General features: G+C 48.4%; 1 protein-coding gene across 1 annotated transcript; it reads left to right on the top strand.

Moving 5' to 3' along the window:
- The first annotated feature begins 7,647 nt into the window (after positions 1 to 7,647).
- Positions 7,648 to 18,098, top strand: IRX3 (iroquois homeobox 3). Its single transcript, XM_069216296.1, has 4 exons — positions 7,648 to 8,768; positions 11,821 to 12,847; positions 17,169 to 17,235; positions 17,744 to 18,098. The coding sequence occupies exons 1-4, from the start codon at positions 8,565 to 8,567 to the stop codon at positions 17,796 to 17,798; spliced, it is 1,353 nt and encodes a 450-aa protein (XP_069072397.1). The 5' UTR covers positions 7,648 to 8,564; the 3' UTR covers positions 17,799 to 18,098.
- Positions 18,099 to 19,607: the final 1,509 nt, after the last annotated feature.

Raw genomic sequence — 19,607 nt, forward strand, 5'->3', positions numbered from 1 at the left:
CTTTTTTTTTTTCAAGGAACGTTGTTTATGTTTTATTTTGAGAAAGTAAATGTGCAAGCAAAAATATTAGAGTAATGGCTTGTCATTGATTTGGTTGATTTGGAGGGGTGCTGGCTCCAGATTTGGGGTCTCTGGTCCCTATGGAGCTTGGGCAGGGGGCCATCTGACCCCTTCTTGTGAAGCCAGTGCTTATAAGACTTTTATTTTTAGATTCGAGGGCGAGTTTGTGCACCTATGTGAAGGTTTTGGGCAGGGGGCGCGTACCAAGCCATAGCGCGCCCCCAGGGCAGGTGTGGGCCGAATCGGACCGATTCTGGGTGGCGGCCCAACGGTGGGCGCTGTGCAAATTTTAAAAAATCATACTCACCCCGCGGGGTGAGCCAGTTGGTTGAAGGGGGCATGGTGGGGGCTTCTGGGGCGACCGGAAGGGGCAGCCAGAACAGGTTTAAAAGGGGACTTCAAGTCCCTCGAGGGACATGTTGTTTACTTGACCCTGGCTGCCCCTGACGATAGATCAAGTGCGCACCTCAAGAGAACTGGAGGAATTCTTTCCCGCCCACCCAACCCTAAAGAATAGCAGGAGTAGGAAGACCTTAGGAGGGAAGGAGTCATGTTTGGTCACAAAGCAGGTGGATAACCTTAGCATCAAGAATACTAGTGCAGGCGAACTCAAGATGTTATCAGAAGCCTTTTGGCTCAAACCAGGGTGGCTGTGCTGTAGGTGTAGGAAAGGGGCTCGGGATGACCGCTACCGCGAATGTCCATAGCTCCCCCCATGGTCCTCCATTACATGGCCCTGGAATTTTGAATTTGGGGTGATGGAGACTGCGCCAGGAGACCTAGGTATGGCCTGGGTGCCCAGGACCATCCCCATAGGGTGCCAGGAGGGATCCCTTGCTTAGGGTTGGCTCTGGCATGGTTGGATTGGGGGACAGGTTTCATGCTGACCCGGGCCCCCTCTATCTTAAGGAAGAAGGTGAGTCTCGCCTTGTGAAGTGTAATTTGTTTGTGGGGAACACGGCCCCCAGTCTACAGTCGATGCCACAGGTGCCTGGTGGGTGGACAACCATGACTCCTTTTAAAGAACCGAAACTATGACTTGAGATGCATATTGTAAATAAATATTGGAAATTAAGGATGAAAGAAAATACAGAAAATGTGATGATGTTTTTTATGTTGTGTTTATGTGGTTGTGAATAAATACGGCCTGAGAATTGTTATATTCTCTATCGCAGGAAGGTGTCAGTCTGCTTTGTTTACTGTAAAAAATAAGTATGCTCCTCCAAGTGATAGGATCATCGATGGGAACCAGTGTGACCTATTTGGCTATTTGGTTGGAGGTATTGATACAGTCTCCCACCTAAGGCATGCCTGTGAGTGTACACTTGTAGACATGCATGGTTTTGCCTGGGTGTGTCTTTGTCCTGGAGCCTAAACATGCTGTCTACACAGTGGCAGTTTGTAACATTTAAGAGCTTGAGTTCCCTGCTGCAGACTACCACCTTCAAAATGAATTTGAGAATGAGATTATTTTATCTGAAGGCGCAGGTGGTACGATGTGGGTGAGGTTTGTTTGTGTGTGCTTTGACGTGTATGTGTACGTTAATCATATGAGCTTGAGGTGCACGCTACAGATGTTGTGGTGCAATACCTATGTGTGTGGCTGTTCGTGCATTTTATAGATTTGCGCATGAATTAATGATAGGGAGATGACGGTTGTGGGTGGGGTGTGTTTGTGTGAATGTGCTTCTATGTATGTGGTAAGCGTTAGGGGGTGCCTGCTGCAGGGTGTGTGCCCTACTGCATAAATAAGTTACTGTTCGTGTGTTTTATAGATTTGGGTAGCATTAATGACCACAAAGTGCGGGTGTAGGCGGTGGGATCGTGTGCGCGTGTGTCTGCGCTCGGGTGCCTCTTTGGGTATGTCTATTTTAGTGTTCCTGCAGCAGGCTCTGGTGGTGACACAGCTCGGGGCAGCAAGAAGACACTGGTGTGTATTTCCGGAAAGTAATACATCAGGGTCTGCTCCCTCTCTGACAGGTCCCGACCAGGGGGCACGTGCCTATGCGGCCCGGGAGCCCGCAGCTTGGCTGCCCTCAGCCCTTAGACACAGTCCGTCCGGCCTTGCAGCACTGTTTGTTCAGTCACCCCTGAGAGAACTTCACTTTCTTACAGGCTGGCCCTCGGCCTCTAAGGCAGGGCCTGGAGCAATGCCGAGCGAGGCAGCTGGCTGTGTTGCTTCTTGGAGTGGGGCTGCCCTCTACCTCCTGGGTTTGGCTTTGGTTTTAATGCTACTGCAGTGTCCCAGGAAAGTAACCACTGCAAACTCGTGCCTTTCTAACACGTTAAATTTCCTAACCACCCCTCTGGGCCCGGTCCTAATCTGGATTGTCTAGTCTCCCTTCCTCTGCACTCGGACCAGTGGCCACCCCGTGTTTGTACAGCAGCACGGCCGGGCTGGGGTTCTGCAATGGCGACCATGATTCCATGCTTCTTTAAGGGGGAAGGGGAATCGCACGCCTTCCCTAAATATAGTGACTGCACCCCCTCTGCAGACAGTGGAACGTATGTCACCGTTCGCCCTCCTGTCACCGGTTACAAGGTGGGCTCCTGTGGCGCCTAGTGTGATGTATTGTGGGTTTTCCCGCCCTCACCCAGGCAGACTGACCGAACCGTGCGTATGCGCAGGGGTCATCGCGATGCATCGTCAGCTTTTGTTGCGTGATACAGGATTCATAGGCTACCGCCTGTCACTCCACAATTCAAGCTGTACCCCCTCGGCTGACCTGCCGCACTCATCACATTTTATTCCTACCCCTCGACAGTGCTGTGAGATAGACCTGCACCTTTCCGTCTATGTCCCCTCGGAGGTGATATAGGATGGATCGGCCCATTCCATCGATCCTATTCCTTGTGAGGCCACAGCACATCCCGCCCCTCCCCTCAGACCCTGCCTACCCTTTGGTCGTACTGTTGGGCATTTGTACCCTAACTCCCAGATTCTATCCACTCTGTAGGGCAGAAGATTGTAACTGGCCCAACGATGAGTGTACCCACTGATCATGCTGCAAGACAAATCTACCCACCTTTCAGATCTCCTCCCGCCCACTAGTATGGTTAACATGATAGATCTAGCCCACCCTTCACATTGCACCATTTGGTTATGCTGCAGAATACATCTACCCACACCCTTTACATTCTACCCCCCTCGGCAGAACTGTAGGACAGAACTGCCCCACCCCTCAGACCGTCCCTCTTGATCGAGCTGGTAGATAATCGCCCCTTAGACTGTAGCCTTCGAGAAAACCGTGGGAAGAGTACGTCTCATGCGCATGGCACAATCCATTATCCACCCTCCCCCCGCCCATCCGAGGCCTTCGCCTGTCCGGTGGGGTCCTCCTCCTATCGGGTAAGAGCAGGTTTTACACAGGTGTGCTACAAGGAGCTTCTTCCTCGCTCTGTCCCACATCATCGGGGCAGACAACTTCCCGCACCCACAGATCCTAGGCAGAGATCACCGGATTGTAGTGAGGCATGTATCACTCCATTCCATGGCCAACCCCTTCACAGCCATACCCCGTATTTGTGATGTGGGATATCCCCTCACAACTCCCTGTCTGTGGCGTGAGATATGTCTCCACATCCCTCACAGCACTAATCCGAGTTTGTGATGTCGGATACCCCCCTCCACACTCCACCTGGGGTTACTTATTTGGAATACCCACCTCAAAGACTGAGTTTGAGAATTAGGATATCCTCTCTCACACACACAAATACACACCCTTCACAGCATTACCTCGGCTTTGTGATGTCGCATACCCCCTTCCTTCCATACACCACCCAGGGTTGCTGATCTGAAAAAAACCCTCACAGACCAGATTTAAGAATTGATACCCCCCCCCCCCCCCACACACACACACAGCCCTCACAGCACTACCCCGTGTTTTGTGACGTGGGGTAACACCCTAATGTTCCCTCATAGCCCGCGGATTTGTGGCGTGGGACCAGTTTCTCCCCCCCCCCCCCCCCCCCCAATACACCCTTCACTGCACTATTCCGGATTTATAATGTGGGACAACCCCCTCAAGTCCCTCACAGCCCGGGTTTGTGACGTTGGATACCCCCACATCAAAACTCCAGGTCACCATCCCCTCCCATGAAAGCTCCGGGTGTGACTTGGGACACCCCCTCGCAGTACAGCCCCGGGCATGTGCTATGGGACACCCGCTGCAGAACATGCAGTACCCTGCCGATGGCCAAGCTGGCACTCCGTGCTCTTGCCGAAGGCAAGGGCCTGTCGCCGACCTCAAAGGTGCCACGGGGCCCTGTGCGCCTGTCTGAGGGCCACTTCTCAGCCCCAAGCCCTGCTAGGGTTTTCAAGGGGTGCTACATGAGACCGTGCTCGTCGAAGACTACCCCTCAGCCCCATGTCCGGCCGGTGCCCCTCTAAGCTCGCACACTCTTTGTGTATGCTGCCCAGTCAGCCCTCGGGGCCCGAGCTGCGCTCCCTCACCCCTCGCCTCTCCTCATCCTCCGCTTGCAGCCCTTCTCCTCACAGTTTGTCACTCTCCCTAGCTCTGGCAGTCTTTCTTTTCCTTCCCCAGACATATCGATCTTTCTTCGGAACTTCAGTCCGCGCTAAAGACTTTCTCCCTTTCTGCTTCCGGACACTTCGGCCGAGAAGCCTGCTTTCCAAACATTTCGAAATTTACAATCCGAAACAACTACCACAGGCCGTCATTCCTGTTGGATAGTGCACATTTAATTGTAGACTGACCCACGGAAATCAAAACAACCATAAACTAAACTAGGCAATATTTACGACGCATTACTGCGCAGCCAAGTGAGGGTTTTACTCACAGGTTCTGCACTCGGAAAGGGGGAAGAGACGGCGTTATGGCCACATTTGTCAACTTTGGAGCGGGTAATCGGGTTTGAATCTCGACGTCGGCTCAACATCTTGTGATTCTGGGCAAATCGTGTACTATCCTTGTGCTAATAAAAAAAAACTGAATGTGACCTTGTGTAATGTAACTGGTGCTCAACTAGAGCGCTCCGGTACCTTCGGGTCCACTTCGCGCTATATAAAAAAAGTGAAGTTTTTACAATTTTTAAGGACGCGGATAGTCATATTTACGGACTGATTTGACTCCAGTACAAGGAGGGATTAATCATGAAATGACACGGGCGGTTTGGGGACGCGGGTGTTCAGCGCTTCGAAGAAATAATCATTTAACCGATTCTGCTGTTGTCCTCTGCCTCGCAAATAATGTGCAAAAGCTATTACAAGCCCAAAGTTGGAGCGAGTATTAGAATTCTCCAAAGCCCAGCCTTGTTTTGCAATAGATTAGCAGATACGAAATGCTATCAGGACCCACCTAATGCGATTAGAGATGTTTCTTGTAGATTTTCATATATTGATTCAGGGAATTTTAATTCTGGGATCTTGCTTTTCCATAATCCGCATTTATTACAAACTGATATGGTTTTATCTTGACAAGCAGTCGGGGCCGCTTCTCTGAACTCCCTAATCTCACATACATTTCATTTTACCTGGAATTGGGGCTCAGAAACCCGACCTAATGTGGACTATTTTTTTTATAAAATAGATATATTTTTAACTAAAGAAACAGCAAGTCTTTTTTAGGGAAAGGAAAAAGGATATATATATAGTTTGAGTGCTTTAAAGCGCACACTTCATTGACAGCATGTTCCGCCGTCATTTCCGTGTTACTGACATTCAGGTAAGAGAATTCTGGCAAATAGTACACTTGGCTATAGTATTCTCCCGTACTGCCTTATAATAAAAAAATTTACTATATTAAAGGCGATTTATTAAAACGCAGGTAAAGTGGGACTTGGCTCAATCATGTCACCTTAGATTTTTTTGCCTGGTATCACTTAAAACCATTTGTTCTTCGCCTTTTTTTATTGAGTAACCACAACCCCTTGATGGCGTTATTGGCCTAAAGACACTGTTGACAATATACATGAGTGTGCAGGTCTGTATTTATGTTTGCGTGTAATGTAAATTAATTTCCATGAAGATAATGAAGGCAAGGAACACACTTTTCGGGTCTGCAGGAAAATCGTGGCCACTGTTTACAAATAATGTGTGCGTGTCTGACAGAAGGCAAAACCCCACCTTGAGTCACCTATCTCTACAGATCTTCGAGCCACTATCTCTGGGCTCTCTCGGGGAGGTCTCTGAATCCCGGGAGCAGGTACTTCTTAGCCCCCCGCCCCCTCCCTCAATACGCAAAGCGCTTCTAAATTTCCTAATTACAGCTTTCTCACCGAGACAAAAAGGTGTTAATGGGCTTAACTCCCGCCCGTGTCAGTGTGCACGGCCTTCGCTCCTCCTGTGCAACGCGCCGGGGGCTGCCCCCCCCTCCGGCGAGGGTTAAGCTGCCTGCTTTGATGTCGATTTGGGACCTGCAGCGCTTTGAAGCCCTCGATTAGAACTAAATTAAAGCGGATTTGCTACTGTATCTGCCTCGCTGCAGCATCGGAGTAGACCTGCACCCAGTGCATCCCTCAAGAGAGGCAGAGTGCACTCACGGGAGTCCTCTGTTACACAAGGCGCTATGCGACGGCCTGTACACTCTATGCATCATCATACTGCTCACATGGCAGAAGCTGGTCTTTAAATACGCGTGATGTAAGACTGTGAATGCGTATATAAAAAGGACGTAAATAGGAGCAAGAATATTATACACGCACGCCTGCTTTTACGCATATACTTATTTGAGTATATACAAGGTTAGGGCACGATAAACACACTTATAAACAAATAAATCACGCACTCGAAGTAAAATACAAATATACAAAGTAATTAATATGCATGTATGCACGCATATGTGCATTAAATGTACATTGTATGCTCTGTGTGCGTACACATACGAGTGTGACTATATATGTAAATATATGCATAAACACAAACAATACACGTGTATTGTATATGCACGTGGGCCTTTACAGACAAACTTGTGCATACCCGAGCAGGCCACTTTCTACACCGATATGCATTGGGAGTGCACATATTTAAAAAAACACGTAACTTACGTGTGTACAAGTGAAATGTGCAGACATGCGGATAAAACCGTGTCATTTCCTATAAAATGTACGCATAACACGTTAATATTTATACACAGGTGTACTGCACATATATGTTTAAATATACATGACACGCTCTACATGCTCACATGCAGATAGATATGCGTGTGCTTAAAGCAAACTGTACCCCACCATGTGCTATTTGCTATGCAATTTAAATACTTTAAGAAGGCAGAACAAGACAAAGGACCCCAGGTCACATGCAAACACGAAATAAAAAGAACACTTTCCTTCGTATGCTTATTGTCTGGGCACAGAGGCTCTCCTGGAGCGAGCGCTTCCCTACCTCTGCCCAGCGCATTACTTTTGTGCAAGGGCGAGCGAGGAGCACACGTAGCGCGAGAGGAGAAGGGGGACTGCCCGGCACAGCCTTTTGTAAAACAAAGAGAGCGAGCGCGCTGATTGGCCGAGCTTGGGCCGCCTTGAACGGCGGTGCGAGCGTCAGTAAACAGATTCAAGGGGAGGGGGGCTGGGCGGGGCCTAGAGGCGGGCCCAGCCTGTCAATCAGAGGCGAGAGTGCCAATAATCTGGAGGGATGTGCTGGGAGCTGACCTGGGTCCCCTCAGATCAATAGTGAGCGGAGAGACGAGAGAGAAAGCAGCTGTCCGGGACCCTGCTGCCCACGTCCATTCATACCCACAGTGAGAGGAGAGGGCACCAGAGGGACAGCTGCCCGGGTCCCCCCTGCCTCTGCCCCATGGTACTTTCATGCCCACAGTGAAAGGACAGGGCACCAAGGGGACAACTGCCCGGAACCCTGCTGCCTCTGCCCCATGATACTTTCATGCCCACAGTGAGAGGAGAGGGCACCAGGGACACAGCTGCCCGAGACCACAGGTCTTAAGAGCCACTGAACTTTCAAAGAAAGGCGAGAGCTGCTGGGACCCTCCAGGGTTAAGGAGAGTGACCTGCTGGTCGAGACCCTCCGGGGTTGAGGGAAGGGCGAACTACAGTCCCAGACTTTCCGGGGTTAAGTTGAAGAGGGGGCCGCTGTCCGAGACCCCCCAGGGGTAGAGCAAGGGGAAGCACAGCCTGGGACCCCTGCTGACCATACAGTGCAAGGGTAGGTGGCTGAGACAGGGTAGGAACTGCCCCCGCACCCTCAGTGTAACAGGAGGGAGGGGCTTCCAGTGAGTCTAGGGTGCCAGGGAGTGCTGCCTGGGACCCAGAGTAGAAGGAGGGAAGCCTGTGCAGTGTAGGTGGAGGGCGCCTCCAGAGTAAGAAGAGCCCTCTCTTGTCTGCGGTGAGGGGGGCCTCCTGCCCACGGAAGCCTCGAGGAGGGGCTCCGCCTGGTGTCCTATGGTCCTCCCCCGACAGGCGCCGCCCAGTGTTGCAGAGCTCTGGGGCACGGTGGATCGGGAGAGCTGCCGGAGCGGCTCCGGGACAGCGGCGGGGCTCGGGCGCCCCTGACTCCCTGCTCTGGGCGCTGAGCCCTCGCCTCCAGCACCATGTCCTTCCCGCAGCTGGGCTACCAGTACATCCGGCCGCTGTACCCGGGCTCCGAGCGGCCGCAGCCGGCGGGGCGCGGCGGGACAGAGCTGCCCCCGTCCGGGACCCTCTCCAGTGTCATCTCCTCCATGTACGGATCGCCCTACGCCGGCTACGGAGCCTTCCTGCCCTACAGCGCCGAGCTACCCCTCTTCCCACAGCTGGTGAGTCTGGCATCTCAGGGAGTCGGGGGGGGGGGGGGGGGGGGCAGGGAAGAGCACTGCGAGAAGAGAGAGGGCTGAAAGTGCGTGAGAGAGAGCCACAGAGAGTGAAACGAGGGCTTTGCGAGAAGAGACTCTGGGGAAAGAAAGTCAGGGACGAGCGAGGGAGAGCACAGAGGTGCCCCGGATGGAGAGTATCTAAAGAAGGTGGTCAAAGAGAGGAAGTGGCCAAAGAAAGCTCAGAGAACGTGACCAAAACAGGATATCGAAAGAAGGGGTCACAGAGAAGAAGTGACCAAAGAGTTTGAGGAGATCCTAGAGAGTATCCAAAGAATGGGCCAAAGAGAAGTGACCAAAAAGTGTAAAGAAAGCTCAGAGAGAGTGTGCCCAAACAGACAGTACCTAAAGAAAGGGGTCAGAGAGAAGAAGTGGCCAAAGGGTGATGTGAGAGCCCGCATAGTACTCAAAGATAGTACCACGGAAGAGGGACAGCGATGAGGGAGGGCTAACAGGGCAGAGGGAGAGTTATAACAGGGGCGAGAGAGCACAAAGAGAAAGGGATGGGAGCCTTTTGGGAAAGAGACAGAATATAGTCAATACGGCCGAAAGGGGGGGGGGGGGGCAAAGAAAAGATGAAGCCATAAAGATGGAACCTAAGAAGTAAACCGAGGAGAGGGAAACTGTCATATGAGGGGGTAGTGGACAATCGTGGAAGGGATGGGGCGGTGAAGACTCCAGGGAATGTGAGGGATAAACTGTGAAGAGTCCTACTGAACTCAACGAAGAAATCCTGAAGGGAACTTAAAAGGGCCAGGCAGGAGGGGGCTCTTCAAGGAGAGACGGAGTGAGGTCAGAACATAAACTGGTGACCGAAGAAAGAGGTGATGGTTCAAAGACGATAAATGGGGGAGTGGGGAGTAGTTGAAGCTAGGACGAGGCCACGACATTGAGGCAAGTAGTTGAGGAGGTGTGGGCGAGGCCAGGCAAGCCGTGGACGGTGTCAGGAGACCTGCTCCGGGCGTAAGAGCCTAGAGTCCGGGATCCGGGGACCCTCTCCTTTCGAATACCTGAGGAGACATTTTGCAGCCATTCAGGGCACCCTCTTGATAATTTCCCGTGTGTATTCTGTACCCCCAGCCCCAAACAGGAAAATGGGTCAGAGAGGAAATGATATGTATAAGTTGTGGACTTGTGTGGCAATAAATTCTGGGTTGCTTAAAGCTCGCGAAAGTGCGCACGTGCTTAGAGTGTGAGTGACTTTCTGTGTGTGGTGGGATTATTTAGGCATTCTGTGACATATTGGTCTATATAGTCGGGATTACAGGGGCGCAGCGTTCAGGAAGAGAATATCCAGTTATATTATATATATATATATTTTTTTAAATCGAAACTGACGGCAAAATAGAAAGTGAATGATGGCTTTATGTGACGTTCTTGCAATTATAATATTGTGGAAATTAAGAGACTTTACAGGTTGAATTGGAACGGGGAGAGCGAATGAGAATTTTAGTATTCCTTGACATGAAAATTCGGCGTTAAAGAAACAGAACAGCCCGAGCGTGTGCTGACTCCCCTCAGATGAACTCCCGTCTGTGTATGTCTAGACTCCTTGTTGCTGGTGTGCGGAGGCTTGTCGCAGGCCATTATCACATTATACCGCATAGAAGCCGCTGGCCAAGAGTCGCGGACTGAATTCCGCACATAGGATCTGCACCGTGGTCGCGCGAATTCTTAATTAAGCCCCAGCCTTTAAAGCGGATGCTGTCCATGGCTCCCTTCCTCCTCTGGCCTTTCTGGTGTGGTGAAAATGGGCATTTAGAAAACAGCAGAAACACAATCTTGGCCTGTAAAACTTTAAAATATTCCATCGTACACTGAAAATAACTGCAGAAAACATACCTTACGAATCGCGGCTGCAAAGCCCTCTCTCTGCACCCCGACAAGCCACAACACGAAAAAAAAATGATCATATTAATGTGGAAGCAAACATGTATTCAACTATTCAGTACACTTCACCGGACATGGTGCCCAGGGGACACTCAGTTAGGAGCAGAAAAGTGTCTAAAAATGGAAGGGGTGCTCGACGTCTGTAGGCCAGGCGCTTGTTCGAACCGTGTAAAGCATTCTGTTTTGCTGCGTTTACTTTTAAGCTAAGTAATTACTTCCTCTTCACAAGTGTTCTTGAGAACCACACACACTATCGCTGATTACATTTGAGGGGCGCGAGGGTCGTTCTGGGCTAACCTACATGTTTCCGTGGAGATGCAAAACAGGTTATTGAGCCACAAGTTTCCAGCGATGCCTTGTGGCAAGAATGCAGTTAACACTGCAATATATAAGAAAGAAACTCCAAATGCATTGTCTCCGTACGACCTTATTATTCACGGTGTATGTGTAGTTGAGTTTATATAGGGCTCAATATTACTAGACATCGAAACCCTCCAAATTCTATAATAGAGATCAGGCTCACTACCCGGGTCTCCGGTTTAGATATATGTTGAGGGGGTTATGACACACCAGTGCTTTAAATGGTAAGATAGACGTGTTTCGGATTCTTCTATGTTGTCAGAAAGTGTTCAAGTGAACCCTTCACTACAGACGACGTCTCCCTACCTGAAACTCACACAGGGCCTTTTGTCGTATTGTATATTATGTACCCGGAGACCCAGTGTGCTTCAGAGCGTCACTGGCACGGCAAATACCATTGGTGTCTGCTATTTTGAACATATTTCCGGCTTCTATTTACAGTTAAATATCTAAGCTCGAGGACTGCGAGTGACGTAAACTAAAGTCCGAAAGAAAGGCTCTATTTTGAAGATTGATGATGCATTTGTAAAATGTTTAACGTTCGAGTCCCTGTCTTCGTTTGCCTTTAGAAGGCCCTGACTCTTCAGGGACGTGAGCTCGCCCTGACCGCAGGCCTGCAAAGCACAGTACAAAAGCACAGTGCTGTGGGAGCCCCGCCGCGGGTGACAGCGCTGCCAGGCACGACCTGGCTTGTAATAATTCATTTTCTCTGTCTCTAAAACGTTTCCTTTCTCCTTCTTGCCCGCAGGGCGCCCAGTACGAGCTGAAGGACAGCCCCGGGGTCCAGCACGCCGCCTTCGCCCACCACCACCCGGCTTTCTACCCCTACGGCCAGTACCAGTTCGGGGACCCCTCCAGGCCCAAGAACGCCACCCGCGAGAGCACCAGCACCCTGAAGGCCTGGCTGAACGAGCACCGCAAGAACCCCTACCCCACCAAGGGCGAGAAGATCATGCTGGCCATCATCACCAAGATGACCCTCACCCAGGTCTCCACATGGTTCGCCAACGCCCGGCGGCGGCTCAAGAAGGAGAACAAGATGACCTGGGCCCCGCGCAGCCGCACCGACGAGGAGGGCAACCCCTACGGCAGCGACCGCGAGGGCGAGGAGGAAGAGGAGGAGGACAAGCACGAGGACGAGGAGGAGATCGACCTGGAGAACATCGACACCGAAAACATCGAGAGCAAGGACGACCTGGACGACCAGGACCCCGACCTGCTCTCCGACTCCAAGACCGAGCCTCGCAGCGACTCGGAGGCCTCGGACGGCTTCGAGGAGCTGCGCGGGCGCGAGGAGCACTTCCTCAAGACCATGGTGCACGAGAGCCGGGGCCTGGGGCCCGCGGACAAGCGCGAGCTCTCCCCGGAAACCAAGGCTCCCGCGCCGGCGCGCGAGCCGCTCAAGTTGGACAGCCTTTCCCCCGGCTGCCCCCTGGCGGCGGCCGAGAACAGTGCCTCGGCGGCCCAGGCCCAGAAACCCAAAATCTGGTCCCTGGCCGAGACGGCCACCACCCCGGACAATCCCCGCAGGTCCCCCCAGGGCCCGGCCCCCCAGAACATGCTGCCCCACCACAGACTGCTGGCCTGCTCCGGCAGCAAGTTCCAGAACTGGACCAACCGGGCCCTGGCGGCCCATCAGCTGTCACTGCTGAGCTCCAGCCACTTCCTGCAGGGACTCAGCGCCTCCCACGTGGCTTCCGGTGCCAGCATCGCGTCCGCCATGGCGAGGCAAGCGGAGCAGCAGGCCCAGAGCACGGAGGCCTCCCATCTCACAGGTGAATGAGGATGCACACGCTGATTTATGGACTTTGCTGTGTTATGCCCACTGTGATACCAAATTGAGGCCTCTCACCTTGTGGGTTAATGAGGGTACAGGCACTGTGGTATGTACTCCTGTATAATATACACACTGTGACCACAGGTTTCCCACCTCAGAGGTCAATGAGGGTAGAGATACTGGTGTATGTTCTCTTGTATAAATATACACACTATGTGTCCACAGGCTTCCCACCTCACAGGTGAATGAGGATGCACAGGCTGATTTATGAACTCTGGGGTATGTTATGCCTACCGTGATACCACTTGAGGCCTCCCACCTCACAGGTCAATGAGTGTACAGACACTGATGTATGCAGTCTTGTATAATATGCACACTATGTGTCCAGAGGCTTTCCACCTCACAGGTTAACGAGGGTACAGGAAGTGATGTATGTACTCTAAAAATATACACACTATGTGACCAGGGGCCTCCCATCGTTCCAGTTTAATGAGAGTACAGGCATTGATGTGATGTATGCACGCTTGTATAATATATATACTATATGTCCAGAGGCACCCCCCCTCTCAGGTGAATGTGGATGCACATGTTCTGCAGGCTTCTCCCCTACCAGGCGAATTAGAAAACACACGCTGGTGTATACAGTTTTTTTTAACGTGCTCACTAATTTACCAGAAACCTTATCCTGCACAGGAGAGTTAAGAGCACACAGACCTATGAACTGTACTTAATATGCTCACCCCTTTGCCAGAGCACACCTCCAAAGGCGAATGAGGAAAAAATCTGTCTAAATCAGGCCGCCTGCAATAAAATATACCCATTCTGATACCCTACCTCACCCAAGTAAATGAGGAAATTATCCTGAAAATCGCATCTCTCTGTATAATATACAAACTATGTCTCCAGAGAACTCACCATTAGAAGTGAATAAAGAAACATACACTGGTTTATACACACTACTCCATAAAGGTGGGTTAGGAAACACACTGATTTATACACACTACTCTACAATTGGCGCATCATGTTGCTAGAGATATCACCCTCAAAGATGAGTTAGGAAACACACTGATTTATGCATAATACTCTATATTACACACTACGTGTTACTAGAGGATTAGCCACTCACGAGGTGAATGGGGACACGACCGTAGATTTATGCACATTACTGTTTAATAATATCCGTCATATAGGACCCCCCTCCCCCAATCTCATCTCAAAGGTGAATCGTTAGACGTTCGCTGAATTATCCACCTTGTGTATAACATACCAATTAGGCTTCCAAGGTGAATGTGGAAACAAATAGTGAATTATGTATCCTTCTGTATTAGACTCCTAGTTCGTGAATTTCCCCGTCCTTGGTAAATGAGGAAATATCTACTGAATTGCAGACAATTCTGTATGGTATGAGAGGCCTTCTCCCACCCCACTCTGACGAATTTAGAAAAATACACTGAATTCTGCACCTTACACTATAATGTGCCCACTACATTACCAGAGCCCAGCATAAAGTGAATTTTAGGCCCTGGTGTAATATATCCACTGTGTTACCAAAGACCTAGCCTCACAGTTGAAAGGGTAAGCTTTCATTAATGTATGTGCCCTTCTGTTTAATACAGCCACGTTACCAGAGGCCTCTGCCTCACAGCATTATGTGGACACATGTACTGGCCTATGTTCTGCACTGTATAATACACCCTCTTTGTTACCCAAAGACTCCCTCTTTACAGGCGAGTGAGGACACTTATTCTGAATTATGCACCCCATTGTATAATCACATGTTGCCAAATGCCTCCCAGGTGACTGAGTACACAGATGCTGATTTGTGTTCCGTACTGTATAATATACTCCTATGTTTCAATAGGGCGCACCCTGTGACGTGAATGAGGCTCGGGGAGTGAATAATTCACCTATTGTACACCACTAACTTTCTGATCTCTCGCTCCTTAAAGGTGTATTAGGACATATACACTTAAAGATATGGTCAACATTATACTACACTCACTGTGTTACCCGAGGCCTTCCTTCTAAAAGGTGAATGTGGACACACATTTAGTGATACTAAATACAGTGTAATATACACGTTGTGGTATCAGAGCCGCACTCTGTTGCTAGTTGAGTGACCTTAAAGTGAATTATATTTACAACCCTAGGGCAATAAACGGAGTACAATTGAAATATGTATGCCATATACAGAGTTTACGAACCCGAAACTGTGCTAGTCCGTGCTGTAAAAAAATAACCATTAATAAAGAATAACGCCTCGTATTTGAACATAGCCTCACATTTTTACAAGTGAACTTTCCTTTCACATACCTGAACTCTGCTGCGCGCCCCATGTTAGCAAACAGGTCACCCAGTCACAGTTCTCACATGTGTACCGCAGAACCTCCCACCACACACCCAGGTGAAGACTGATACCCTGCAAGGTCACCCCTCTATAGGTGAATGTTCACAGATATGTGGCGGCGCAGGGGCCTTACCTCTCACAGGTGTATGTTGACATACCAATTGCCTCTATTAGAAAAGTGTCTTATCTGTTCTCTGCAACTCTAGCAAGTCTAGTTGCGGTTAGTTGCAATGGAACCGAAAGACATAGGTTCCGATCTCTGCTCCCCCGCCTCACCACATTGTGAGATCCTGAGAAGATCGGTTTATCTGCCTTTGCTTCTGTCCCATTACTAGCTAAAAACACAAATGCACCAAACCAGGTACATAAGTAACGGGTGCTGTCATTACAACCCACCTCTGCCGATCCTAGGCCAACACGTTCTCTACCAGGCCAAAAAAAAGACCCCCTTTAATCTACACGCCCTAAGTTCTAGTGCTCCCAAGAGGTCCCAACGTTAATAGGTCGGGGAACAGAGGGCCGAGAAGGAAGCGCGGCGTGTCTAGGATCACACCGTTGTGGGAATCTGGGATGAGAAGCTCGGACTCCTGGATCTAAGTTCAAATACCAGATGGGCCTCAGCCAGCCCTCCCTATACCCCCACCCAAAGCCGACGTGAAGCACGCTTCAAATTAACTCTCATTTCTTTTCACACAAGGTATTGTCAATAGGCATTAATATAGACATCAAACGGTGATAACTGGTATTATATTGTGGATAGACGATCTAAATAAATGCATGTGTGTCGGGCGTGTGTGTTGGGGGGAGGAGGGGGTCTGTTTCTAAAGTTGCTCTCTGTTTAAGGCACCAGGATTAGTGAAAAAACACTAGTTAATCAAAAAAGAGCTTTCCTGTCCAATATGCTCTACTATGTATATTCCAGAGCCACAGAAGTTATCTAGGTGTGTTTTGCAGCTGAATTTCAAATACACATTTTGCAGAAAGTGTTGAGGCCACGAACTATGAAAAATAATTATGTGCCTAGGTTCATACATTTCAAGCACACTATCTCCTTAGGTGCCAACATATGTTTTAAAATCTCCTTTTCCCAAGTACACGTTTAGTTACAGTTATGCAGAAAGACCTACACAGGAAAAAGGTGTGAAAAAGAGGGACTCAGTTATTGAATCGGGAACAACCTGACGGGAATGAAAATCAGTGCTCCCTCACTTAACCACACCGTGTGAACCTGGGCGCTTTGTTTACCACTCCAGTTCCTCTAGAACTGCATGACTTTGAAAGTACTAAGCAGACGGGCATCTCGATTGAGTAGTTAAACTAAAGTGAAAGAAGAAACCTACTGTACTTTTCTATTATTCGGCGAAGCCTCGGCTAACTAAAAGCGCCACAAAGATTCGCGTAATGCGAAGTGAAGAAGCCTTTGATTCCCGCGTATTTTTCGATCCGTGTGTCCACAAGTTCGCTTACGCTGATCGGCGAGGCCAGGCAGCGGAAGTTTAAAAGTAATAAGTCCGAGTGAAACTGTTCTGCCGTGTAGTTAGTTACCCATTTGTCTGTCGCGCGAAGTATTGTGTAAACATACGAAATATGCGGATGTTACTTATTAACCATTTTAACACCACCTGTGTCGCTCAGTAGCCCTGGGAGTTAAACTGTGTCTTGTTGGAGTCAGCGTAGTGTGTTTAAAGGAAGGAAATGCAATGTTCAGAAAACGCAGATTTTCACCATTGTTGAAGCAATCTTCCACTTATTAAAGACCTGAGAATAATTTTGTAAATGCCTGAAGCTCCATTTTAAGAGCGATACACCTAGATTAAAATGTATATTTTACCGGTATTGCAGTCCTTCCGATATTTATGTTCTGGTCTAAAGAGACGCGTTTTATCATCATAAAAAGTGCTAACGATTTAAAAAAAATCAACAACAGAGACGTCATGTTAAACAGAGGCCCGCTTTTCTTCCTGTTTTTTAGATCGGTCCTGTGCCTTGGAAGTAGAGAAAAAAATGTTAAAGACAGCTTTCCAGCCCGTGCAACGGCGGTAAGGACGCTTATTCCATATTTTATCCTTTTCTACTTTGTTTAAAGTGTCCTTTGAGGCGGAAGAGCAAACCATATGTCATCGTAACAGTGACACTGGCTTTTATTTAATATTTTTGTGAATACTAGAAAAACGCACAAGAATGGAACATTCTCGTAGCATTTTGGTTTTGCTAAAATGCCCTCGTTTCTTTTTAACATGCGAGATTTTGATTGTTCAAATTTTCTCTTAGATATTTTTAATACCGTCCTTTACGCCCTTATAATTTACGGTGTATAATCCTTGGGAGTAATAAATAAATTCTCGTTATTGCCCATGTCTTTTTTTTTAATTCAGAGCATTTCTTTGGCGTTAAATATTATAATCCAAGTTAAAAAATAAATAGTCATAAGTGGGCAAGACTTTAAGTGTGTTTTGAAAAAATGTAAATGTAGTTTGTAAAAATAAAATATGATTGGAAATTGAACACTGTTGCTAAATACGTATATTTTGTATTATTTTTTAACAGGCCACAGAACCAACTTGAAGCAGCAATGGTTCTATCAGCCCTCTCCTCTTCGTAGCTAACGTGTACATATTTTTTTGTATTCATGTTGTAATGATTGTAAAAATATTCTCTTGTATAGTTACGCATTGTAATAAGCATGTCCGAGTATTGAAATGAAAGAGAGAGAAAACGGATTTTCTGTGGTCGTCATCTGGATTAGCAAATCTGTGAGCTTTTCCTTTCATGTCCAGTGTGAATTTTGGGCGGCGCGAATCATGTTTGTTTTTGTATATACAGTAAAAATGTACATACGTGTGAAACAAATTGTACAAGAAATATATATTTTTAGCTAATAAATGAACTGTTGCCACTTTGACTACATCTGGACTAAGTGCTACATGTCCCTGCATCTCTGTGTGTCCTTTGGAGGTCGCATTCACTCGTTCCACGGTGCATAAAGGCGTTTTTGCCCCCAGACCGCAACGGAAAGAGCCTTGAATAAGGCGGAGGGCGCGAGACATTTTAGATCCCGGCCCCAGACGGCTCTCGGCGACTCCTCATGTAAATGAAATCACAAGTTTGCTAATTGCTATTCAAAAGCTGCAGAGGCCGGTTTCAACAGATGCCTTTATGAAAGGCGGCTCGCTCCCAGCGCCTGCGCGAGCACAGGGACGAGGGTTTGTTTGTGCGTGTGTGCGTGCGCTTAGGTGCAAGCCTTACCCAGCATAGGTATCACCTGGTTAAATGGAGCTACTCTTCTGACAGGCGGTAGGCACGTGCCGTTATAGAGGTTACTTTTATGCGTGTGACTATAGCTCTTCATTGAAAATTCCCTCTTAATACTAAATAGGTAAAGAGATTTTACATTTATTTTTCCCCCCCAAATTTAACCAACTCTTAGGATATGCTATCACGTTCACAGTTCCTCCCTCCCTTTCAAGTATTTTAAGAAGTATTTGTGTGGGGGCTCGAGTCAGAATTGGAATATGGGGTTGGGGGGGTGGTTATCTGTGATAAAATCTAGACCCGGAGCTCCCTCTACAGGAGAAGATAATTATGGCGGATCTCTGTTCGTTTTCCTGTCCTTGTGCTGGCTGCGTTTTCTCGCTCGGAAAGACCGATTTTGCCCGGGTTTTCCTGTCGTTTCACAAAAAAAAGAGCCGAATTCGCCAATTAAACCCATGAGTCTAAGTACCAAATAACGTTTCGTACTAAGAAGAAAATATTAAATCTCAGTGTCCGAAAAAAAATCACACCAGTATTACTTTCGCTTCAGTTGGCAAATAAAGAAAAACGGAGACGTAGCCCCCAAAGGGTCTCATTAGCCCGGTTAGGTAAGCCGGCTCCCCCCCCCCCCAATCCCCCCTGCAAATAAACTTACATCGTGGGAAAGGCAGTTGCTCAGCCCACACAGAAGTCTAAAGCTAAAGAAAGCCGCTACAAATATAAATACATAGATTGAAATCCATTTATTGTATGTCACACAGGTTTTCATTTTTGTAAACAAAAAATCTTTCAATTGATTGTGTGAAACAAACAATGTAAACCCGTCACTCCTTCTGCCAGACTAAAATATTTAAAGGATGACGTGATTTCGCAACTATTTTAAACTAGGCGGATTACTTAAATATTTATTAAACCCTACTTTATGCACGCAGGGCCATCACACATTATTTTCCCACGGGTAAATATTGCATGTCAAATAATTTTATATACATTTAAAACAATATTTGCTTCCTTTTTCAGTAGTATGTTACCGCAAGCTGTATTTTACCTTATTCACGCAAAACATCCAGTTTCGATGTCCCCTCCGTTCTCAGCACACCTTGGCCATACTGGGGAAATGTTTCTCCTGGTGATGAATAACGAGTTATTCTTGCAAATG

The sequence above is a fragment of the Pleurodeles waltl genome, chromosome 12 (assembly GCF_031143425.1).
Source record: "Pleurodeles waltl isolate 20211129_DDA chromosome 12, aPleWal1.hap1.20221129, whole genome shotgun sequence".
NCBI lineage: Eukaryota > Metazoa > Chordata > Amphibia > Caudata > Salamandridae > Pleurodeles > Pleurodeles waltl.

Excerpts from the sequence above, each read along its gene's own strand:
- IRX3 (XM_069216296.1), top strand. The coding sequence starts at position 8,565 with ATGTCCTTCCCGCAGCTGGGCTACCAGTACATCCGGCCGCTGTACCCG. Across the intron at positions 12,848-17,168 it reads GGAGGCCTCCCATCTCACAG|ATCGGTCCTGTGCCTTGGAA; the intron begins GTGAATGAGGAT and ends CCTGTTTTTTAG. Across the intron at positions 17,236-17,743 it reads TTCCAGCCCGTGCAACGGCG|GCCACAGAACCAACTTGAAG; the intron begins GTAAGGACGCTT and ends ATTTTTTAACAG.